This window comes from Macaca thibetana, chromosome 7 (assembly GCF_024542745.1).
Source record: "Macaca thibetana thibetana isolate TM-01 chromosome 7, ASM2454274v1, whole genome shotgun sequence".
NCBI classification, from domain to species: Eukaryota; Metazoa; Chordata; class Mammalia; order Primates; family Cercopithecidae; genus Macaca; species Macaca thibetana.
The window spans coordinates 123,997,589-124,023,645 of NC_065584.1; the positions used below are offsets into that span (position 1 = coordinate 123,997,589).

Consider the following 26,057-nt stretch of genomic DNA (forward strand, 5'->3'; position numbering starts at 1 on the left):
ATTCCCTATTTAATAAACGGTGCTGGGAAAATTGGCTAGCCACAAGTAGAAAGCTGAAAGTGGATCCTTTCCTTACCCCTTATATGAAAATTATATGATTTCATAAGACCATTGGGAAATAGGTTTTATGTTTGCATGCTCTTACTGATGCTACCTGTGACTTACAGACATACCTTCTTATCCTACTCTAATTTAAACAATAATACCTTTATATTGAGGTGCTTTTGAGACTTATTTAGCAAAACACATGTTCGCCAAGCCTCACCTGCTTTTGTTTTCTCTGGAGAATTGAGTTTCAGATGTTGGTCTTCTGATGAAAGGCTCACAGTGATACCATACAGTGGATCATCCAAGAAGGAGGGCCTTTTCAGTCTCCCAATGCCAAGAGTCTTTGACATAAAATAGTCTTTTGTGTCACTAATAATATCATTCTTGGAAAATTGAAGGCATTTCATATTCTCTACTTCAGTGACAAGAGCTTCTGACATGCGATGTCCAGTCAAAGCTTTAGTGAGATAGTAGCCTTTAGAAGCCTCACGTTCTGCACTCTCAAGCATATCTGCATCTTCTGCCTCAGTTTTCTGGACCTTTGTTCCTGATTCATTTAGTAATTTAGAGATGATGGACCTGGAAAGCTGGGGGAACATAGGTACTACATCCTCAATGTCTTCATTTTCTCTTTCTGAAGAAAGTTTAATGATGGATTTTTGTTTAACTATGCATTCATCCAGAAGACACTTTAACTGTTCTTCAGAGAGACGCGATGTGGACTGTAACTGATGAAATAAACCAAAAGTTTACATAGTCAATTGACTGAGTAAACACAAATATTTTTGGGAGGCATCCAGTTATACAATATAAATGCAAGTAACCCCTTATACAACACATAAAAATAGAAAAATAATTCTGTGTAAAGTATCCAAAACTGTAGGGGAAATGTCATAATCCTGGCAAAATCTTTGGGTGGTGTTTCTCTGACCCCACCCATCCCTCAGCATGAACCCCACCACCACCCAATTCCTTAACTGGGGAAAAAATTGGCATACAAGGCAGACTACCCCTACCCCTGGGGATTCAGCCCTCCCTTGTCTGTCCACAACTCTCAGTGGACAATACTGCTGAAGGCAGAAAAGGAAGGATGAAGGGTGGTGCATCCTGAGATGTGTCGTTGCTTCAAAGCTACAGGTCTAGGCAGAGGCCAGGGGCATTCCAGAGGCGGTGCATTTGGGGAGAATGATTTGATCATACATATTTAATCTCTGCTTGTAAAGGTTACCAGGGATGAGTGTTTCAACCAAGACTGTAAATATTTAAAAACATTTTTTTCTTCCAGCAATATTCTCAGGAAGTAAATTTTAAAAAACCAGATGAAAGTAGACAGCCATGTTCTACAAGACTTCAGCTGAATAGCATGACATTTGAGTTGCATCAATCTCAAAAAGGAATAAGATTAAAATATAGTGAAACACACTGAAAAAAAAAGTGTCTACTTCCCAAAAAATCTGTCTTCCATGGTTTACATGTGGATTATCTAGGAAAAGACTAATCCTCCTTTACAGGGGGATGAATTATCTGAGAACAAGAAGTTCCCATAAGAAAACTTAATCATGAATTTCAATGACTTTAATTTCTACTTCAGCAAAGTAAAATAACGCTATTGGCCTACTCTGAAAGTACACAGTAAAAAATAACTAAATATTCTGCATATGTAAAGTACTGAAATAAAAAGCTATTATTGAAACTAGTATAGTTAATTCTCCACTATTACGTAAAGCTGCTAATACAACTAATAAATACTAGTATGTAAAACAATTTTGTGCCATGTTTAAAAAATATTGTTTAAAATTATATTTAACTTACCTATATTAAAACTAGTTTTTATAGCAGCAAGTGTCACTATGAGCATGAGGATAATAAGAAATTGTCTGGGAATATATTCTTAGTAATTGTTTGGAATTCAAAATTCAGGTGACTGATCCTAAGGTTAATATATATGTCAAGAAATAGGATTAGAATTATATATTAGCAAATTCTACTTTTAGTCACTAGGCATTTCAGGCATCCAGATATAGTACTTTATCCATCTTTATCCAGAATCAGGAGCATTCTCTTCACTCTACTATATAAACCTAGTCAAGGAGAAAATGAAGGAAGTCCTTCTATGACATTAGACACCTAAAACACACTTTCAAACTTGGCTTATGTGAAATTACTTATAATGTGTAGACAATTCCCTAGGATTTAGAAAGAGCCCGCTGAGTGTCATCCTTACCAAACATCCTCATCAAAGCCTTATTATGATGTAATTTTTAGACACTAGAAAAAAATCAGTGCATATTAGAGCAGGAGGAGGTCTCTAGGGAAAAAAGGGTAGGAGGGAGGATTGGTAGATTATCCAATATGCTTAACCATTTCCAAAAGTAATATTGATATGATAGATGTTTGGCAGTTCTGATGATATATTTGGCTAAATACACAGAAAATGAAGCAAAAGGAAAATCAAAGCAATTGTGAACTCTGGGGAAAACAAAAAGTTTTACCAAAAAAAAAGGAAAAGCAGTGACATATACACAGAAAATTAGGCAGAAGAAACTAAGATAATTATTAAAGTCTAGGACAAACAAAAAGTTACATGAGAAAGGATGCCATAGGCTAATAATTGCTTCTGATGTGAACAATATTTACACAGTCAATGATAATATAAATACTGATGACTAAAGTAAGCAAAAATTGTGACTTAACTATTTTGGGGAAATGTGAGGAGAAACAAGGGGTGTTTGCACTTTATTAGTTAAATTATTGCCTACCATTATAGCAACCCAATACATAATGTCTAAAACTAATCAATTAAGAAAGTAAGTCATTAATAAATAATATAGAGGTAAAATTCAGAAAAACATAAAAGATTTAAAAGTAGTTAACTGGAGAAAATATCAAGGGGTAGGGAAGGCTGAGGCAAGGGATTGCCATTTTTATTTAAAACATTTTAACACAACTTTTTCTTTATTACTGTAACAAAAGTTAAAATTAAATATAAAAATAAAAGTAATTTAAATGTATTTTTTTTTTGAGATGGAGTCTTGTTCTGTCACCCAGGCTGGAGTACAGTGGCTCAATCGTGGCTCACTGCAACCTCTGCTTCCTGGGTTCAAGCGAGTCTCGCATCTCAGCCTCCCCAGTAGCTGGGATTACAGGCACCCACCACCACACCTGGCATACATAAATATAAATATGTGTGTGTATATATATATATATATATATATATATATATTTATTTTTTTTTTTTTTTTTTTTTTTTAAATTTTTAGTGGAGACAGAGTTTTAGCATATTGGTCAGGCTGGTCTTGAACTCCTGACCTCAGGTAATCCATCCACCTCGGCCTCCCAAATTGTTAAGATTATAGGTGTAAGCCACCATGCCCAGCCCAAATTTTTTAATAAAAATGCACTTAGAAATAAAATTTAGAATATTTAAATGAAATTCCCAAGTGATAGTATGTTTGGACATCAGAAGCTGACCCATGTTTCATGGAGCCAGAAATGTATATAATCTTGGAGCAAGAGAAGGGCATTTCTTAAAAAAAAAAAAAAAAAAAAAAAAAAAATTACAAATTCAAAATTAGGTACAAAAGTGAGTTTCTTTTATTTTAGTATGTGAAAAAGATCACAACAAATTACTAGGATCTTGGGGAGGGCTGAGTCCATTTCTTACAGTATCTCTTTAGGTCATTGACCAGACATGCTTACAGAAATGTTTGCTGATTGCAAACTGGCTTCCTCCTTCCCACCCCAAAGCTCCTATAAGTGAGGCCCTGAGCTGAATCTTTACTGGCTTCATGGTAAATTGCTTCTGGGTACTATGGGATAAAACATTACACATTACAGCTTGTGTGTACACAGAAATAATCTGGACTACAATTACCCTGATCCTCCTGGGGGAAGCAGCTGGATAGGAAAGAAAACACAGAAGACTAGAACCTGGGCTTCCATCCAAGCTTTGCTGCCTTGAGCATGTCACCTGAGTTCTCAGGGGCCCATCTCCTTTATCTGTAAAATAAGGAACTTTAGAAGATAATCTCTACATTAAATTCTAACTCTAACATTGCTTTTTATGAACAACTACTCTAAAACTAAAAATAAATTTTAAAGTAAACTTTTCTACTGACTTTACAGTGTAACCTGGGTCGAGATATGAAAACAAAATAATAGCAAGAAGAGAACTTTTATTTATTCAGCTCCTTCACAATATCAATCCTGAACTCTTATAAAATAACTAAACATTCTCTGGCCTCAAAATATAAGTAAAAGCAAATGAAACACATTACGCCCTCAAATTAATTTAATGACAGTGCTTCTGGGTGGCGATACAGACTGGAAACTTCAGCACGACCCATCTTTCCCATCTTTTGATTCCCAGCAGAGTCTTGCCCGCAGTCAAAGCTCAGTAAATGACTATCATGAGAACTGAATGATTAGAGTGCTTAAACCGTTTTTTAAGGTATTATATTAATATAATTTATTTACAAATACTGAACTGAAGTAAACTACGGCTCCATCACAAACATCCCCAACTACCTTCAATAGTTAAGGAACCATCTAACCCACAGCCTTTTTCCAGATTGCTCTCAAAAATTCTGAGCTAATAAGCACCATGACTGAACCACTCACTGTGCAGGCACTGTCAAGTAACCATCTGTTCAAGTATTCACCTCAAAGTATTCATCTTTCATGCCAGCTCTAATTTCCCAGTATTCCATAAACAAGTTATTATTCATACTATTCCTATCCTTCATAAAACTCAACATAGTGCATCTCAGTCTTCATTTTTCCAGGCCAGAACCCAACCTCTTCTCACTCTGTATATGAAAGCCCCTCTCTTCCCACCTTTATTTTAGTAGCTCTTTAATGAATCTTCTTTCTTGTTTCAGCCAATACACACACATTTCATGGTAAAAGAGTAAATCTATTGGATTTTCATCGGGAAAAGAATAGAATACACGTGCGGTGTTAGTTCTGCTGCATCCTGCTGATCTGGTTGGGCCACTAGGTTATGTCTTACAGAATAATAAGAAGTAGGTAGCATTCACTAAGCAGACTAGACTCTGCTCTAGGCATATTACATGTATTGATTCCTTTAATCTTTGCAACAAACCTATGAGGTAGATACTATTGTTATTTCCACTTTGTAGATGAAGAAACTGAGGCACCAAGAAATTAAGTAACCTCTCCAAGGTCATATAGCTTCTAAATGGTGGACTTGAAATTTGAATCCAGGTAGTCTGGGTCCAGAGCCTAAGTGTCTAGCTAGCCACGTGGCTACACTGCCACTCGCTGTAAATGAGTTCTCCCTCTACCACCCTCCAAGTGTCCTTTTCCCAACTGCTGCTCATTTTTCTGTCCATTCTATCAGATATAGAAACTTTTTTACTTAACTTGGGACTTTATTACCCAGATTAGCTTTTGTATGTATGTTTTATGCAAATGTATACAGTGTATGTTTTATGCAAACATACATAGTGCCCTCTCTTTGAGCTCATTAAAAAAAAAAAAAAAAAACCCAGCCACAGCTCCATTCCCAGGATGCCCACTGTTTACACATCTCCACCCAGATAAATGCCAGTTTGGTGTAGAAGCTAAATTTGATGAGGAATGCAACTTGTAATTGCTGGAGATGGAACACAGACTGTGGATTATCTCACTCTCATCCCTGCTCCACCTCCTATGCTATATATCCGGAGTTTCTCCAGCCATAAAAATCTCCAGTTAATTGGGCAATGGATTTTGTTGACAAGGCAATCAAGATTATATCCCTGATGCAGACAATCAGAAAGTCTACCCATTATAAACCAGCAGAAGCAATCTTGTCCTTTGATGTAAGCTTACTTCGGGTGTTTTTTATTTCCCCCAAACAGCATTCCTGAAGACCCACCCTACGAAACCAATACCATTATCACAAGTGAGAAAAGGGTGGAAAGCTAGAATGTTCTAAATGATTAACAAGGAAAATATGGATGTACACAGATTTTAATGACATCGAGTTCTACTTCCAAAGAAGCAACTAAAAAACATTCCACCGTTTGCTTAATGACGAAGATATAAGTTTATAGCTCTCTGTTGCAACCACTGCTGGCAACACCTCAGTAGTAGTTTATTTTAGTCAAGGATTTTTGGCTACAAGGAACAGAAACCCTTATGTCAAAAACAAGAGGTGGTAGGGTTGAGGTTTGCTGTAAGATCAAAGAAGTCATTTCATGGACAACAGAAGCAGGAAGTAAGAGTATAGACTGGCCTTTCGGAGTCGAGAGCTGAGAAGCCACCAGGAACCAAAGTCATGTGCCCCGTCTGTCTTTCTTGGTCCATGTCATCTCTTAACTCACTGCCTGCCTGATGCATCCTCCTCTCTGCAAACCCGCTTTCTCTGCTTATTAATGGTTTCTGCTTTTTCACAACCTCAGCTTGCCTATGTATTATGAACTGACTCCGTAAGAGTACCACACCCACCAACAATTGACTATGTCCTTTAGCTCTCTATATTCTTTTGCTTAAATTTTCAAGCAAGATAACCTGGTTGGTCACTGGCCAGGTTGATGGACTGCCTGTGTCAGGTTCAAGTGTCCACCACTGGTCCAAATATCTGAACTGAGGGTCACATGGCAGAAACACAACCATCCAAGCCCAGGGTTTTGGCAGGGCTGTGGGTAAGGTGATTTCCCAAAAAAGAAGGTATCAACAGAGCTGGGATTCCAAAATAAATCTATCACATATTTGAACTACAATCACTATGAAGTAAGTAACCATCAGAAAGAACCTGTCACTTAATCTAGTTCTATAGTCAACTAAAGCTTTAATGATCAAAGTGTTTCCAAACTTCACCAATCTCATTAAATCTGGGTACTCACTGAAGAGTTATTTGAGATGTAAATGTAGAACTAGTTGTCAGAAAATATCTACCTGTGCATAGAAAAATAAAGGCACTCCAGTTAGGCTACAGAACAGCACTATCGAGTCTGAATGCTCCCAATAGGCTCACATCACTTGCTATAGCTCTTTTGGATTAAACACATCTAAAAATCAATGGAGAAAAATAATTTTTTTTTCATTTTAATGTCTGTATCAACGGTGCTAAGGATTCATAGGAGAAAAGGGCTTATTCTTCCTTCCTCTCCTAGCTCCTTCCCTCCCTATTCCATTCTCCCACCTTCCTTTCTTACACTGGGGCTACCCCAATCATATAAAGGTAAGTTCAGCAGGTAGACTGCTCTTAGGAGGCCATACCAAGGACAAAGGGTCCTGGGGGCCAGGGACAATCTGGCATATTTTTCACCAGAATAGTCACAGGCTGTCTGGCCAGAAGAGAATCTGAACTCTAGTCAAAAAGGAAGCAAATATCATTGCCAGAGAAACTATGTAAACCACCATCAAGAGTGAGGGTTGAGGCAAGGCTGTAAACAGGAAAGTGAGTCAGCCCCCAGGTCAGCAGCCAGGAGGCTTAGTGGACAGAATAATACTGAGTGTGAAGTAGGTCAAGGCAAACAGCTCTGAAGCGAGGTCATGAACGCTGTGGTGGTGTGGGAAGCCCTTTTTATGTGGGGCCTGGCATGGCAAAGTCACTGTGCCGAATCAGACCCCACCCATGCCTAGGCTACCCATCTTCCCCAAACAGCTGGGTGAGGCAGGGCTTGCCTTATGGGTTTGCCTGGTTGAGAGGCTGTTGTGGCCCTGGGCAGTCTGTGATGGCTCTTATTGTGTGGCCCAGGTGCCCAGGCTTCAAGGATCCAGGCTTTCTGTTTCTATGTACCAGAATGAGAGAGGTGGGCTGCCAGCGAGACCCCTGTGTGTAAGTTAGGGATGAGCATGGATCGAGGGAGCTAGAAGCTAGAGGTAGGATTCTCAAGTCCTATTATTTGAAAAAGGGCTAGAAACGTGGCTTGCTGGGGACATAAGCAGAAGAGTGTGGAGGTGCTTGGCAGGAGAGCCAGACTGTGCTTTCTAACAGGGTGACTGTGCTTTCTAACTGTGCTTTCTAACAGGGTGACTGTGCTTTCTAACTGTGCTTTCTAACAGGGTGACTGGTGAAAAGGGACTCTTATGTTTTCATTTTGTGGGACAATTATCATTTGAGGATTGCCAACAGTAGCTGTTTTCTAGCAGTAGAGACAGCAAGTCCACTTGGATCAGATGCCCTTTGTTCTGAGCAAGTTGCCGGAATGGCCCTGTTATCACATGTCTATCACTTCCTTTCCCTAAACAAGTCTGGGGCCCAGCTCTATCTACAGCTGGAGGGGGCCTGGCACCCCTGCCCCGAACTCCCAGCTAAAAAAGCCTGGCCAGGAGATGAGGTGCACAGATTTGCATAAAGAGCCTAAAAAGAGGCCCCTGATTGAGTAGTTCTCATGGTCCAAGGGAACTGGAATCTCCTCCACCCCCTACCCCAGGATGTAGATCCAGTCTGTTACTTTACAGCAGCGAGCTCCCACTGCTTTGCAAGACTATTTATTGGCCATTATTAGTTATGAGTATCATTTGCATGGGTGAAGGCCTTCTGTACTCTCAGTGTGATGATGCCTATTTTTACTGTGTAGAGATAAGTTGGGTCAAGGAAGGTTGTGATGGGGTCACCAGTCAAGAAGGCCATTAGCTATTTAAATACCCAAACCTCCAATGGATCCAGATTAACCCTCACCCTCTTGCAGGAAATCAGCTGATAGATGAGTCACATTGGAGAAATCTGGTATAAATGAAACCTAAAGAACTTATGTATGCCCACAGGGGTCTCTAGAACTTTAAATACTTTGCTTGATATCATCTAAACTTCACAACTGTAGAGAAGGTATCCTCAGAACTCTGTCTCTGGGATCTTCAACACGTATCTTCTGTGTTGGGCTGGCCTGAAGATGGAGTTTCTGTGGTCTGTAAAGAATCTTCCCAAACAGGGTTTAAGGTCAGGTCAGGGGAGTGTATCTAACACCCTCCACCTTGTACTGGTGCTGAAACAAGGTGGAGATGTGGCATGGACTGGAAGGTAATACCTGGCCTCGCACGGCCTGCGCATAGGTCAGTGATATGGTTTGGCTCTGTGTCCCCACCCAAATCTTATCTCAAATTGTAATCCTCATGTGTTGAGGGAGGGATCTAGTGGGAGGTGATTGGAACACAGGGGCAGTTTCCACCACGCTGTTCTTGTGAGTGAGAAAGTTCTCACGAGATCTGATGGTTTTAAAAGTGACAGTTTCCCCCGTGTGCTCTCTCTCTTGCCTGCTGCCATGTAAGATGTGCCTTGCTTCCCCTCTGCCTTCCGCCATGATCCTAAGTTTCCTAAGGCCTCCCCAATCATTCGGAACTGGGAGTCAATTAAACATCTTTTCTTTATAAATTACCCCGTCTCAGGTAGTATTTTTACAGCAGTGTGAAAATAGATGAATACAGTCAGACAAGGCTTCAGGTTCTGACTACCAGTACTTCTGCTTTCCAGAGACATGGGCCCTTAATACATGATCAGTGCGAAGATCACCAGCAGCTCCTCTGCCTCTTATTGTGAGAAGCATCTCACTAGTGTAGTACTATCTGGACCCTGCTCCCTCACCCCAATCAGAGAGAACACTCAGCAAGTCCCCACCCATATAAGAGAGACCCCTCAAAAAGATGTTCAACCCCCGGGAACTGGAAAACCGAGTATTTCCTTACATGGCCAAGAAGTTTTTCAGCAGCATACACGAGTCAAACAGCCAAGCTTCACTGACATTACACTGCTCAACATGACTGGATTCAGATTACCCATCACCCAGACCTGTGCACTTGCCTGCTGCTGGGCTGAGCACTTGCCTGCCGCTGGGCTGAGCAGATCTAACATGGCCTGTGCTGCTCTCACAGGTGTAGACCTGGATGTCACTTCTGATACCACTGCCATGGCCCCTCAAGTCACCCATGGGCACATCAAGCCCCTCTTGGCTCCTTCCCAGGATTTCTTGTCTATTGCTGATGAGGTGTGAGTTGCTAATAAGGTGTGGGATGATCAGCTGGCCACTTCTAGGCTTGTAAAAACCACAAGCACAAGATAATTCATGCCCCTTGGGCAGACTTTGACCAAGGGGAGAGGGTAGGCAGTGAAGGACTTACTTTCCCCCCAGAAGGACTCCCTGAAATGCAGTCACCCACATGACATTTCTCTGAATATGTCCCACAAGATCAAACAATCAGCTGTACTTGCTAGCAAGCAGTAGTCAGGTCAGTGACACAGCTCTCATACTTACTCGCTTTCTTTGCTTCACTTCTCTTGTTCCCCACTTCTGCTTCTCTGGTGATGCTTTCGCTAATGAAGCGGCAGCATATACACTTTTGCCTCAGGCCCCGCTGCTCCACACAAAGACATTCGCAATAAGCAACAGCTTCCAAGTCGCAGCTGGGCAGGACTCTGAAGGGGGCAACTCGAACCAAACAGAGAGGGCCTGGAAGCACAGGGTCAGCAGCTCCAACCAGCCTCTGCAGACTGTCAACAACGCTCACATGCTGGCGCTGGCTGGGTGCAGGTTCAGGGTGATGGCCAGTACTGTCAACGCCATAGGAGATAGGAGGCAAAGTGATGCTTCAGAATCCTTGGGGCTCATGGCTTAATAGCTGGTTTCTACTGGCGTAACTGGGACCAGAGCAGCAGAGTACTGTCCAAGAAGACAGAGTCAAAGGAGAAAAATCCTTTGGAGGCCTAGAATTTGCCCAGGGCAGCCAGAGGCAGCACCACTAGAGGGAGAATATGAATTGGAGCCCGGGGGAGAAAGCCAAAGTCACGGCTTAGGTTGGAGTGTCGAGATAAACAGAAAGAATGACAAGTATGGAGTATAAAAGAGGTCACGGCATGTTGTTCAGTGCCAAGGCATGTCCACTGCAAAGACGTAGGAGGCCTGCTTTCATTCTGGACGGGCAGAGTGTAAGACCAGGCCAGGGGGCTAAAAGGAGTGAGGCAGGAGAAGACCCTAAAAGCCACCGAGGAATCAAAATGACGTGCAAGGTGAGCTATGCACGTGTGACATTCCTTCACATATTAGACGCATCCCCAGCTTCCTCGTGGCATTTTCTACTCCATTTGGGAAAGCCTCTCAAGTTAAGTGTTCCTTAAGCTTACACACTCTCTCTCTGAAAGCAACAGAAAGCCCCAGAGGGAGAGGAAATACCCTTACCAACAGCAGAGAGTAGCGGGGAGAGGCTGACATTTCTCAGTTTAGACTCCAGCGCTCTCACTCCCCAGCTGTTTGGTATTGGGCAAATGACTTAACCTTTCAAAGTCTCAGATTTCTAATCAGTAGAGTAGAAATACTAACAACTAGCTGACTCCAAACAACTGGTTGGGAGGAACACTAACAAGTAACAATTTGCAATAGTATTAAATACCTGCGTGAAGCTGCAAGGACCATGCCTGATGCAGACGAGGCAAGAGTTCGATCGATGCTGGAACACCAATAGCAAATCGCAGCTTCCGTCTGGAAGCTGGCAGCAGCAGCAGCAGCCAGATGGCCTCTCAGCAGCTGTACGCTGAAGCCTGTACTTTCCAAGTTCAACTGGCCCCTACTTTTGAAGATCTCTCTCGGATACCCGGAACGGAGCTTTATGGACGATCTCACAACTAACAATTCACAAGGAGTAAGCCGTCATGTGTACTCTTGTAGATTCATGGGGCCGTGGAGGGGGTGCTACAGAGGCTGTGAGATGCTGGGAGAGGGCACCCAAGAGGGAAAGGTTGGCATGTGATTCTCTGTCATTGCCGTCGGAAGGTTTATACTTCAAGGCTGACACTAATAAGTCTTCAGCATCAGAAAGTACTGTATGTGGTAACCACAAAGTAACCAGAAAGGGGCTGGCTTCTAGATACTTTTACATTTGGTTAAAATAAGCCCCATCAGGGCGCCACATGAGTCTTGTAAAGCGCAGGGCTGAAGTTAAGCCAGGTTCATCCCATGCTCCACGCACAGGGGCACGTGCCCCATTAGTCAGTTTTTCTCTTGTTCCTCAGGCTGCCCCTCAGCCCTCTCCACCTGTGCACACCCTCTTCGGGAAGCAAACTCTGTTTCAAACGTTTACTCGTTTCCTGTTGCCCTCACGTCAAATCCTGAGGTGTGCTTCCTCACTACTGTCCCTGAGTCTAAGCAATGTAGGTCAATGTACAACTCTCTCAAGGAACAAACACATTTTACAGGAGCCTTGTTGAATCAGCATGACTTAACCTGAAGAGGTGATTCTAAGAATGGAATCCAAGCCCCACAGCTGGATGGTAGAAAGATATTTGAAAGATACCACTTTGAGCACCCTCAAATCAGGCCACACTGGGCAAAGTTAGGCCTCGTCTCGTTCTACAAATGGTCAGTCCTGACAAATTTCATCAGATCTCATTTTCCTCTTGGCTATAAATCTAGTGCGATACAGTTAACTGCACATTTAACTTGTTAACCACAGAGAGCTTTCCCTGGTCACAAACGGGTGACTTGCAGCATTTCCCAGGGTTGAGCAAGTGCTCCTGAAGCTCTGCCCTGTCTAGACACGTATCTGAAATATCTAATTACCCCTGTACATTCTGCAGAGCACACAAAGTCCAACGTCATTACATAAACATAAAGCTCCATATTAATATATTTGCTCAGTGAACTGTCCTTTTACATTTGCCAATCTGAACGTGAAATCACGCTGCTGCTGAGAATAAGGATAATATATTGTGAATAAGAAGTTCCAAGTTGTGCTCTGATCCAAATTATGAAAGTTAAATTATCTAGACAGCAAACCAAAAAAAAGCTGTGTAGCGAACTGAATCCAAATTCAGAAGAATCTAAATAGCCTGATGCATGGCCTCTCTTAAATGATGCATTTAAATAGCTTCCCTTTCACACGGAGCAAGAGGCTTTAAGAGAGAGATGAATCATCCACCTCCCTCCGTGTCAGCGGGTCCCACATTAGGTGGGCGTCCAGACCAGCCCAGGTCATTAGTCAGCACTGGGGGCGGGGCATGGAGTGAACAGGACTGATAGCCCTGGACTATCTACTATGCACCAGGAGTTTCCATATACAGTATTTATTCCATTTACCTCTTCCAACTACCTAGTGGGGAAAATTGGAAAATCATTCTCCACATTGAACAAATAAGGAAACTAAGCCTCAGAGAAATTGAATAGTCCAGGGCCCAGAACTAATTAAAAAAATGAATCCAGACTATAAAGTTAGAGCCTCTTCATACTAATTGCGTTCGGACAGATGCTTACAAGAGTTGGTTAAACTCCTTTTTCAAGGGGGAGCACCTGGCAGCAGCATGGTACCATAACACGCCCCCTCCACACTCTATCCGGCATCTGAAAATGTGATACCACAGAGCAGCCTCGTAAGGGGAGCCCCTTTCGACTCATAAATCTGAGGCAAATGTATAAATAAGCCCTCACCAGTGGGTGGCGGCTGCCCTCTGTGTCTCCCACACCTGGGGCATCAGGTTGTGCCATCCCAGTACCCTCTGCATCTACTTTCCCTGCTGGATGTAAGTTCCTCGGGCTGGGACCAGGTCCTCCTCATCTCTGTGTTCCCATACCTAGCACAGAGCCTTGGTACAAGATGCACATGTGGCAAAACTTCGTTGACAATAAGACGCTTTCTTTGGGTGCTCCTCCACCCTCTGCAGTGACATCGCGCCCCTAAAAACTCAGTGCTTTAGTCTGTCCCCTTACTGACCAGTGGTCCTACGCCATGGCCCATCCTAGGCCCAACTCTTCTTCTCTCCCCTATGTCTTGTTCCCTTCAGAGCCTGCACTCCCCACATGACTTTGGATGACAATGGTTTAATCAATTAATGAACCTTTGTTTATGATTTGGGCACAGCAGATAGCAATGCTTTAACTCCTGAAGAGCTCCTTAATGCGAGAAACCTCAGATCCCAGCACGGGAAGACAGACAGACAAATTGGTTGAAAGGAAGGGTGCTGAAGATATTCTCCATTTCACCCTGTACAGGCAATGATTCACCCCACCTCTGGGCAGAGGCGAAGTACCTCTTCCCAGACTTCATGTCCACTCACCATGGAAAAAATGCTTCAGATTTGCAAAGATTCCCAAGCGCAACAAAAAGCCTGCATTCTGGGCCTGTTGCTGTGAGAGTCACTACAAGTCTGACATAGAGGTTTAATTTGGTCTGCTGTGAAAATAGAACTGAATAATAATCGCAGTCTTTGATTGTGGTTAGGTTTAATTATAGAAACTTACTCAAGTACACATATATTAATAGAAAGCCTCACAAACATGGCAGAAAACCATTTCTATTCATACGTATTTACAGAGAAAGCTCTCCTTATTTACTTTATTAGTAAATAAATACTTTGAATCAGCAAACCAAAAGACAGGCCCCACCTTTCATGTGAACATTTTCTAATCATGTCATGTCAGTATTTTCTCCTTTGATTTCCAATAAGCTGGCACAAGCTCTGGCCTCTGCACTAGACGGTGGCGCTGAGTCACTTATTTAGAATGGAATTATGGATCATATAAAGACTGATAAGTACAACAGATGTTCAATGTGGTGGTTGTTGGAAATGTCGCCTAATTAAATATGCTAAAATATTTTGGCTGAAAAAAATTTTTAAATCTTCTAATTTTTATACCTTCCGATTTTCTTTGTTGTTGTTGAGACAGGGTCCAGCTTTGTCACCCAGGCTGGAGTGCAGTGGCTCAGTCTTGGCTCACTACAACCTCCGCCCGCTGGGCTCAAGCTATTCTCCCACCTAGCCTCCCAAGTAGCTGGGACTACAGATACACACCACCACGCCCAGCTAATTTTTTAATTTTTTTGTACAGATGGGGTTTTGCCATGTTGCCCAAGCTGGTCTTGAACTCCTGAGCTCAAGCAGTCCTCCCACCTCAGCCTCGCAAAGTGCTGGGATTTTAGGCGTGAGCCACCATGCCTGGCAACTTCTGATTTTGTAATACAGAAATAACTGTCTTGGCCAGGCGTGGTGGCTCACGCCTGTAATCCCAGCACTTTGGGAGGCCAAGGAGGGCGGATGATGAGGTCGTGAGATCAAGACCATCCTGGTCAACATGGTGAAACCCTGTGTCTACTAAAAATACAAAAATTAGTTGGGCGTGGTGGTGCACGCCTGTAATCCCAGCTACTCAGGAGGCTGAGGTGGGAGAATCACTTGAACCAGAAAGTCAGAGGTTGCAGTGAGCGAAGATCGGCCACTACACTCCAACCTGGTGAGAGAGTGAGACTCTGTCTCAAAAAAATAAATAAATAACTGTCTTTGGAAGTCAGACAAAATAATAAACAGTCTTCATTTCCTTTTCATCTAATTTCAAATTAATGTCTTAACTTCAAGTAGGCAGGGCAAAAACACAATTTCTCTCAAATCAGGTAATAAGAATTAATTGAAAGGTAATAGGCCAAAATACAAGGAGCACAAAAATGAAAACACAGACATGTGGATTCAGAATTGTGCTTCCCTTTGCTAGATAAAAATTTCACTCCTATAATTCTCATTTTTAATGTCCAAAATCTTCCCCACATAGGCTATACTTTTTTTTTTTTTTTTTTTTTTTTTTTGAGATGGAATCTCGCTATCGCCAGGCTGGAGTACAGTGGCGTGATCTCGGCTCACTACAATCTCCACCTCCTGGGTTCAACCATTCTCCTGCCTCAGCCTCCCAGGTAGCTGGGACTATAGGCACGCACCACTGCGCCCAGCTAATTTTTGTATTTTTAGTAGAGACAGGGTTTCACCATGGTGGCCAGGATGGTCTTGATCTCCTGATCTCGCGATCTGCCTGCCTCAGCCTCCCAAGGTGCTGGGATTACAGGCGTGAGCCACTGCGCTCGGCCTGGCTATACTTTTTAAATGTTCAAACAATTAATTAACTTAATCTAGTTTTTTTAAATTCATAAAATGCATTACTTAACTGAATTCACCAGTTAATTAAGCCAAGTGACTTCTTCATGACTGACCTGTTAAAATCAATTTTTGTATTTATAAATTACCATGTACCTATTAACACATGGTATAATTACTGTATTATAACTTCTACATTAAAACTTGCAATATGAACTGTGAAGCCAGTGGAGAGAAAAATCTTTAGACATAGCTAATTGAATAAATATATAAATTTGAAGATTCATTAGGGATTTAAACATTCTGTTTCAAAACTGAAGCCACCACATACTATTAACCTAATTTACTTCAACCTACAGTTCATATTTAAGCGCCATATATTAAAATGTTGTAATAGATGCTGATTATATCATCTTCATGTAAACTGAAACACCAGACTTTGCTGCCATACATACTGGACAATAGGTGAAAAAACTCCAACAGCAGAGTAAACCAACAACATTCCTAAAAGATCAAAAGATTCTCACAGCCTCCAAATTTGCAGATACGGAAACTTACATATAGGCCCTCAGTTCTTCCACAAGCTCCACCACCCATCTACCAGCACCTGTACCAAGTGCCCCACCATCCCTCATGTCACTAGACAGACTCCCTGTGCTCCTCTTGATGGCTGGCCCCTCTGCCTGAACACTAGAGACCACCTCGTCTTGCCTACTCAAGGTCATTGCTGTGGCAATCTCCCCACTCTCTTTTGCATTACCACTTTCCCCCTCTCTACTGGATTTTTCCCATGAGCATACAAAAAGCTGCTATTCTCCAATATTAAGGAAAAGCCCTCTTTTGATCCTGTTTCTCTCTCTATCCACCACTGCATTTCTCTTACTTTCTTTACAATAAAATTTCTTAAAATAGGTCTTACTATCACCAAATCCCTCTTCTTCTATTGTCTCTTAAACTCAACCCCAACAGGGTTTAGTCCACCATTCCGTTAAAACTGCTCTTGTCTATGGCACCAATGCCTTGCACATTTCTACAGCAGCAGTTAATTCTCAGTCTCCATCCTACCAGACCTCTCAGCAGTGTATAGCACAGCTGAACACTCTTCACCTGGCAACACCTGGATAGAGCATATTATACATTTCATAAATCAGCCCTATTTGTCAACGTAACTTTCTACTTTGATTTATCCAGCAATTTCATTTTTTGGCCAAGAACTGTAACTTTCTCAAACCATATTCCCCTTTCTTCATTGTCATCCACACACTAGCATGTGACCTGTTTTGAGCTACTTCTCAGAACAAAATAAAGTATCTAAAACACAGTGATCATTACTGTGAAAATGGTGAGAATGAAGCTTCACTGTCATGCGGATGCCATGTCTCCTTCCCACCTAGTACATGTGCATCTTACACCAAGACATCAGTGGTGCCTAATGTATCTTACTCCCAGGATCCTATGAGCATGATGTCACAATATATCAGACTAACATGGTACCCTGTGTGACAACCTTGCAGATAAAATGGTAACATAGAGCCAAAAAGAAGATAGAAGCCTAAAAGCAAGGCAGTGAAGTTATTCTGCTGCCCCTATGAGGTACAAGCAAACTGTTTATTCTCTGCTTATGTGCCTTTAGTAAAAAAGCATTTGGGGTGGGCGCGGTGGCTCACGCCTGTAATCCTAGCACTTTGGGAAGCCGAGGCAGGCAGATCACAAGGTCAGAAGGTCCAGACCATCCTGGCCAACACGGTGAGACCCCCTCTCTACTAAAAATACAAAAATTACTTGGGCATGGTGGTGCATGCCTGTAATCCCAGCTACTCGGGAGGCTGAGGCAGGAGAATTGCTTGAACCAGGGAATCGGAGGTTGCAGTGAGCTGAGATCACGCCACTGCACTCCAGCCTGGCGACAGAGAGAGACTCTGTCTCAAAAAAAAAAAAAAAAAAAGCATTCGCCAGATAGATAAATGCATACCAAAGATCAAGGTATATGTTGAGTTGCTAGAGACTGTATCCTGAACAGGACACATGTTCCAGTAATCTCTGTAAGGTCTCCATATTTCCATTTCCCCAGTTACTCTAGTAAGTACACTCAGGTCTCTTTCAAAGGGCCCAATCTAGCAAGTTCTTGACCTTGGTTCCATGTAAGGGATGCTGGGCTTATGAACTGACCTGTCTGGGAATAATCAGATGAGCGGCAATGATTTCCTATTGTAACAGCTTAAATCAAGCCTCCGTTTGCCAGAAGACCCAGAGATTTTTGGTTGTAAAAATCAGGTGGCATAGCTAAGCACCTACCCATTTCAGTCACAGGAATCCCATTATCAATAGCCATTCCCAAAGATGCCTGGTCATCCTGATTAAATACCCATCCTGCTGCCCATTATGGAAGCCATGCTGCCTACCTACCTTGCCTTCTGATGGTAAGGTGCTGCTGCTTAAGCTCTATTACCCCAGGATCCTAATATCCCTAGTAAGACCAGGGAGTCCCATTTCAACGGTACCATACCTCACAAGCATCAGAGGTCTACAGAGAACAGCCAAATTTTTTTTTTCCAGTGAGGCCAGTTGTATCTGTTAGGCTCTTGTTGAAGAGCATCTCATTAGGACCCTCTCAAGGAAAACAGTTGGAATACAGATCTCCATACCCATGATATATCCCCTCCAACAATCCTATCTCCCTAAGTGCTTGGACTGCTTGCTCTCATTGTAGTACATGACAGAATTTCTAGCAGCTCATTGGTACCACAGTCCAAGTTTTGGTCAACCAGTCAAGAAAACATAAACAGATCAATGCCATCTATTTATGCTAGTACACTGAATTCAGAACCTCTGTGAAGTGCTCTTATAGCAATAAATTCAACCCATCTAAAGTGGTATTTTTCTCTATTTGACCTAAAACTTTCAAAATCCATTATTATACATATTCCTGCAGAATATTTTTCAGTATCAGTTGGGAAAGTCTTGCAACTGTTTAGCACCATAAGCTATCACCTCCTACCTTTGATTTTGTCATTGGTGTTTTGAGGTATTCTCGGATCTACATTTAGTTATACATCTGGGAGTAGGGCAGAAGGAGAACTGACCTGCCTTTGTAATGCAACTCCTTCAGAGAGCAGAAAACTCCATCAAGACATGAATAGCCTCATCAGAGAAGGCCACAGGGCTGCTCCAACTGGCAAGGGTGGCTTGATGGACTTTAGGGATTCAAGGTGCCCTGAATTCACCAAATCCTACCATATCCCCTGTTCTAGTTCTCAGAGTCCCACTCTTTCTCTAAATACCCAAACCAAATACCAAAATAAGGTATCTAGCTGTGAATTCAAATGACATCCTTAGTTGACAACGTGCATTACTGCATTTGGCTTTTGGTTTTTTAACCCTGAATGACAAAAGAGATTCTTTTAGTGTGCTCATAGAAAGTCCCTATTTTTCAAGCCATCCTTAGGTAAGAAAATTTAGGAATTTGAGCTTATATTCCCTTTCTTTAAGCTGTCTGCCACCCTTACATGCAGCCATCATACCAGCCCAGTTTTTCAAGTCCTCATTCCTATGCAATTGTTGCATGGAAATTCCTACTTGGTTCCCAAAATGTTTTCTTTCAATTAGCAACTCATTCTAGAAGTTCACAGATGATTTATTTGCTAATTTTCCACCAAATGTTATGAGGTGTCAGTCTTATCGCTTATGCAGCTGGATTTTTCACTACCTTCAGCTCCAACTAACCCAGACAACCAATCCCAGCTTCCCCCAATTTTTCTGTGGTTCTATTTCCCAGAACCATTCCTGGTTTCAAACTCCCTATTAATCTGGGTTCTTACTTGCAAATAACAGAAATAGCAAAACTAAGACCGGCTGCTTTAAGCAGAAATTGAATTAATTGAAACGATGGTGGATATTCCCACATAATCACTGAGAAGGCTATGGAAGGTACTGGAAAACAGTCAGGAACAACAAACAGTAGGCTACCCAATCACAACCAAAATCATGCCATAGAATTTAAGGCTGCTCCTTCCACTGGACCACTCGGTCAGCTAGCTGAGCTAACTACACCAACATCAGGAGCAGAGACAGGATGCGACTGCTGGAACTGCCACCACTGCCACTTCAGTAAACTGATGTTTGTATCATCACTGCACACTGAGTGGACCATCACCCATTCTCTGTGGTCTGTCCATTAGTACAGAGTGGGTATGCCTGATAGGCTAGGTGTAGCACATGTCCTGTAGCCAAGGTGGCTGGGATACTGAATAGTGGTACTTCCTAGATTCAATGATGGGAGGCAAGCTCTGAATCCTGCTAAGATTCACAAACTGGGGAACTTCCCAAACAAGGGAAGAGAAATCATATGTAAGGCAACCAGGAAAAAAAAAAAGACAAATACCCACTGTAGTATCTTCTTTGTATTTGGGGGAAGCATCATTACAGAAAAAGAAGATGGATTTTTATGTAAGCCAAAGTTGGAAAACTTTCATGCTAAGGGAAAAACAGAATATTGCACAAGTTTCATTTATTTGTAGGTGTTTTGCATCTATGGCAGTTAAGAATATTTTATAGTGAATAAAAATAAAGCAAGTAAAGAGAAAAGACTCCCTTGAGTTTCACCATACAAATTAGAGAATCTGGAAATAATACTCTTGATCCCTCATTCTTTTTTCTGCCCTCAACAAGGCTGATTCAGAAAAAGTATTTATAATATTTGTTAGTATTTCCCAAGAATATTTTAAAATTCTGGGCCGGGTGCGGTGGCTCAAGCCTGTAATCCCAGCACTTTGGGAGGCCGAGACGGGCGGATCACGAGGTCAGGAAATCGAGACCATCCTGGCTAAACGGTGAAACCCCGTCTCTACTAAAAAATACAAAAAACTAGCCGGGCGAGGTCGCGGGCGCCTGTGGTCCCAGCAACTCGGGAGGCTGAGGCAGGAGAATGGCGTAAACCCGGGAGGCGGAGCTTGCAGTGAGCTGAGATCCGGCCACTGCACTCCAGCCTGGGCGACAGAGCGAGCCTCCGTCTCAAAATAAATAAATAAATAAATAATAAATAAAATTCTGCAAGGACCTACAAGAGAACATTTCCTACCAATTAGAATGGATCTGAGCATCAAAGAACAGAAAAATTATTATAATAACCTGATTTCACACATCCCATTAAGCATGTTTAGAGTACATTACAGCAAAGCATGTTAAAGCAATCTGCCCTCCAAAAAGTGCAACTGAGAGGAGAACTAATGGAACAACACTGGAGAACCAGAAATTTAATTCTAGGAGAATGACAGGAAATATGTGAGTGTCCAAAGGAATTAGTGAGTACTCAGTGACTTCAGACACTTTGCCATTGGTGAGGAGCAGGGAGGTTCTTTCTCCTTGTTTAAAAAAAAAAAAAAAAAAAGGATCTGGAAGCTGTAGAAATACACAGTGATTTCTCACCTTAAGCAGGTATGCAGTCTTCTCTCTTGCTACAATCTTCAGAGTATTATATAAGCATTTTATTGATCCATTTGTTAACATTTGGATATACGCATTCATTTCACCGTGTGTGTTTCAACAACAAACATCGAGAAGACAAATGACTTAACAAAATGTGTTTAGATGGGCCATAAGGAGGAGTGAAAAAGAAGAAAGGGGAGAAGTAGGTAGTAACAAGGAGGCAAAGAGGGAACCAAAGAGACTATGCTATTTTCCTATTTCATGCACATGTGGGTGCGTGTGTGTGTGTGTGTATGCGTGTGCGCACGGGGGCGGGGGTTGCCTAGCAAATTTGCTCCATTTCAATAGAAACTTTAAACTTCAAAATTCCTTTTTTTCTGATTTCTAAGTATAACAGCTAATATTTAAGATCCAGTGCTTTATATTAAGAAAAATATAAAGGTATACATTTAGATTTGAAATGCAGTCTATGAAATCGGAGGTGTATTATGAAACCAGAAGTAATATTGAGAACAATAAAGGAAAACAAAGAGAAAAAAAGAGCAAATGGCTTTTACATAAAGGTTAAAAATTTACTGAATTCTCTTGGTTCCCAACTAACACCAAAGACCAAAGTTCACCATTTTGCTTTTTTCTGAGGCTACAGATACAATGGTCATTGCCAAAGCTAGAAGGCCTGTCGGGGGTCCAGAGGAATTAAAGAGAAATGACTCTGAGCACTGGAGGTGATAAAGTAGAAACAGCATTTCCTTGTTCCTCTGACTACCTTCTTTTCCAAGTGTTTTTAACATGGCTCTTGTAGGTCTGCTTTGCAAGCCCTTGCCAGCAAGTGAAAAGCAATCTAGGAAACCACAAGCTTGGTCTGTCATTGAAACAAACAATTTTAGTTAAAGGCGATAAAAGCAGTAACAACAAAAATGGATTCGAAGTTGGTACACAAAACTCTACAATTATGTTTCTTTAAAAGGCTACAGTCAGGAACTACATACAATATATTTTATATAGGAACTTTGCAACACAAGTGAATGTGCCAGGGTTTCTCATGAGTCCCGTGACTCTCAGAAACCTTCTGTCTTCCAAATAGTTCTTTTGATTCTACCCTAAAGTATACAGCAGCATATGGAGAGCATTTTTACTGTCTGAAATCACAAATGCAAACAAGAACATACTGTACAGGGTTGAGTATTCCATAGCACACTCTGAATACCCAAAAATGTACAACAGGGAAGAACGGGGACTATTTTTTCATACAAATTCTTAACAATCTGTAAAAGGAAAAAAATAAAAGCCCATAAATAAGCAGAGTAACGTAATTTAGTTATAAAATTTTAGTCATTTCAAATTCATCTCAAAACAACAAATATAGTATTTTATTCCCACTAGACTGTAAGTCTCATTTGTACAAGGGCCAAATTTGTCTTTGCATTATTGTAATCCTAGCACCTAACAGGGTACCCAGCAAAGAGAAGATGCTCAGTAAATATCTGTTGATTAAACAAATAAATACTTAATGTGTAAAACAATGATTAAATGAATACTTGTGTTAACCCCATGTATGTACATAACATCCACTAAAACCTGCTTAGGACCCAAATAATGTCAATTAACAAGGAGAGGTTGAAAGATGAGAAAAGAGGAGAGATGAAAGCATAAAATAGGCAAAGAGAGAATTATCACTTAATCTCTGGAAATTCCTCTAAGCAGTTATCCATTGTTCGTGACACCTTGAAAATTCTCATCCTTAACCTATTAGAATTTCTTCAGCGGGAAGAGCCACAGCAGCCTCCGGAGAGATCATTTTTTCTGGGCATAATTAATGGTCTCCTCCTTGCTCCATTATCCTAATAACATTCAGTGAGGTCTCATCTGCCTGCATTACGTTTGGGCCCTGTGGTAACGTCATAGAATCAGAAAGCCTTACATACAAACCATCTAATTCAACCTCCGTACTTCACTGATGAGGAATTTCCCAGAGGTTCTGAGTGCCTTGCCCCATTTGGCAGCAGACAGAAAACTTCCTCTGTTCTGCAGAGTTCTGGAGTACGTGATAAAAGAAAAACTTCAGCCGAATTAAATTTAAAGGAGTTTAATTGAGCAATGAATAATTCACGAATCGGGCAGCCCCCAGAATCACAGCAGATTCACAAAGACTCCAGTGCAGCTACGTGGTAGAAGAAGATTTATAGACAAAAAAAAAAAAAGGAAATGACATACAGAAATTGGAAGGAAGGTACAGAACAGCCGGTTGGTTACAGGTCAGTGTATATGCCTTATGTGAACATAGTTTGAACACTGAGCAGTGTATGAAAGGTTGAAGTCTGGCCACTGGGATTGGCCAAGATTTAGCTGTTGTTACAGGTGCATACTACTAAGTTAGGTTTTCATCTTGTCTGCCTATTAAGCTAGGTTATAGTTCATCACAAGCACTGAAATAGAGAAGTACAGAGTCCTTCTCAGGCCATATTTAGTTTGCTTTAACATACGGCAAAGAATACTAAATTATACATCCCCAAAGGCTCATGGACAGAAACGATTTGTTACTCAATATAAAGATCTATTAGACACCTGGAAATCTTTGGAGACAAAGATGCTTCAAATAGCCACAGAAGGGAAAGGAAGGTAACACATTACAAATGCAAAATTTTTCTATGCCTAATTCAAACTGAAAAAAAAAAAAAAAGTTGTTTTAAATCTTATCATTCTCCAGAGAGAGGAAAGCAAGAATTGTTCTCTACAGCATCTGAGATGTGTTATCAGCATATTACCCACCATACAGCACAAAAGCAAAGTTCAGGCCCTCATTTTAGAAGCAACATGGGTGGCTGGTGACTGTTAATTTCACCAATGGGTAAACACACACGACTTCCCTGGATGCCTGTCATTTGCCTCTCATCGCATAGTAACCAGCTGTATAAGTAAGTAAAAAAATCCTCGAAACTGTTTATTGACTATAATTGACAGGGTTTATGGTATTTGAAAGCAAATAAGCACTATGACAAATACAATAAAATATGATGCATAAAAATGATGTAAAACCGACTTGGTGTTCTATCTGACTTTCCAATGAAAGTCGTTTTCCTGGTTTACCTGATGAAATGTTTCAGAGGTTCATTGAATGAACTGAGTCATAGTTTCAAGTCTCTGGTTGCCACTTTACCATTTACATGATTTAAGGCCAAACTCTGCTCTCCTTCCTATGTCATAACAAGACTGCACAAGACTATAATGCAAGCCTCACCACCCGTATCCTAAAGCTTTGCACCAACCAGCAAATGTAAAAACGGAAAACACCAGAGCTCTGAACAGATTACCCAGCTGCTGTGTAAATTTACAGCCGTCTATAAGCCTTCATAATATTAGTGATATTTATCAAATTATTGAGCAGTCCTTGATTATAGTGTATTATAGAAATGCAAATTGCAGTCACAAGAATAGGATGTGGGTTGGGACTCTTGAAATCAACCTTCATTTGTGACCTGACATTTGATATTTTGCCTCCAATTTGAATGTTCTACTTGTCAGAGTTAATGAAACTGAAATGAGTCACAGATACTATCTATGACTCACATTATTATAATATCACAATTATATAATACTGCAAGTATTCATGGTACAAAAAAAGAATGCCATAGGACAAAAGAACTTCCCTGTAGAGCCAGTCATCACAATGAATAAAGCCCTAAGCATGCTTGCTAATTTTAATGGGACAGGAGAGTCTTAATGCAACTTTCCCCTCTCCCACCCCTATTTTTTATTTAATTATTTTTAACCTGCTTCTGGTCCAAGAAACCATTTCCTAGCCTGGAGTGCTAGGCATTTACTAATGGCCTTTCCAGCAGGGCTGACATACATGAGTGGCTGTCTCCAGCTCACTCACAGACTTGGGGGCGGCTCTTAGCAGCCCGTTTCTACCTGAGGGTCTTTGTATTTAACTGAATTCTTTAGTGACAGGGAACTGCAGAATAAAGAATGCTGCATGGGGTAGGAATGCACACACGTGTTTTCGGCTGCTTCACATGCTGGCCTGCTGTGACTCAGCTTGCAAGATCAAAGTTATAAAGTCATTTTTCATTTCTTGGGGGAAAATGTCTCAGTCAAAGTAAGAAAACCTGAAACCTTTTTTCAAGGAAGATATGAAACAAACTTTCAAAGTTTTTTTGTGGTTGTTTTGTTTGTTTTGCTAAGTAGTGGTCAGTATCACGAGACGACATCCATTAAGCTCCACTAGTGACTCTAAAATTATTTATGAGTTGATTCCTATGGTAAAGTGTATAAACTCAGTGGTTATTGTCATTGTGTTCATCCACTTTCATTGAGCACGTCTCTAAAACAATGTTGTACTATACTTTTTTCCCAGGAGTTTTAGAGAGAAAATAAAATTCCTCTAATGGAGACAGTTTGACACAATTGTTCAGTCCTCAAAGCAGTTCATTATTAGGCGGTAGCCACACATTTGAATCAATAAATTCATATTCAGACTCTGCCTTCAGAGAAAATCCTGTGGCATTATAATTAATCCTTTGCACCTGAGGTTAAAAATGTGGCAGAATAATAGCATCATTTTTAGGCATTGGCAGAGCAGAACTGAGTTCAATAAAAAGTAGGAAAGATAAAAGGAAAAAAAGGAAGATCCAACATATGAAGTGGCTGCTATTTTATTTCATCATTGATTATATGTATAGGAAAATATTTAAAAGATGAGTAGACAACAATGAAATGATGTATCACAAGAAGTTTGTTTCCTTCTTACAGGTTTCAAAACTGAAATTGTTAGAGAAAATGAAAAATGAGT

General features: G+C 41.2%; 1 protein-coding gene across 4 annotated transcripts in view; it reads right to left on the reverse strand.

The window, feature by feature from the left end:
- FSIP1 (fibrous sheath interacting protein 1) overlaps window positions 1–26,057 on the reverse strand; it is a 194,984-nt gene that overhangs the window by 21,762 nt on the left and 147,165 nt on the right. For 2 of the 4 annotated variants that reach the window (XM_050800147.1, XM_050800145.1), the window contains one exon: window positions 266–776. The exons of 1 other annotated variant lie outside the window; for it this stretch is intronic. In XM_050800147.1, the coding sequence (XP_050656104.1) occupies window positions 266–776 (511 nt within the window). The remainder of the gene's footprint in view (window positions 1–265; window positions 777–26,057) is intronic. One more of the 4 variants, XM_050800146.1, reaches the window with a different exon arrangement.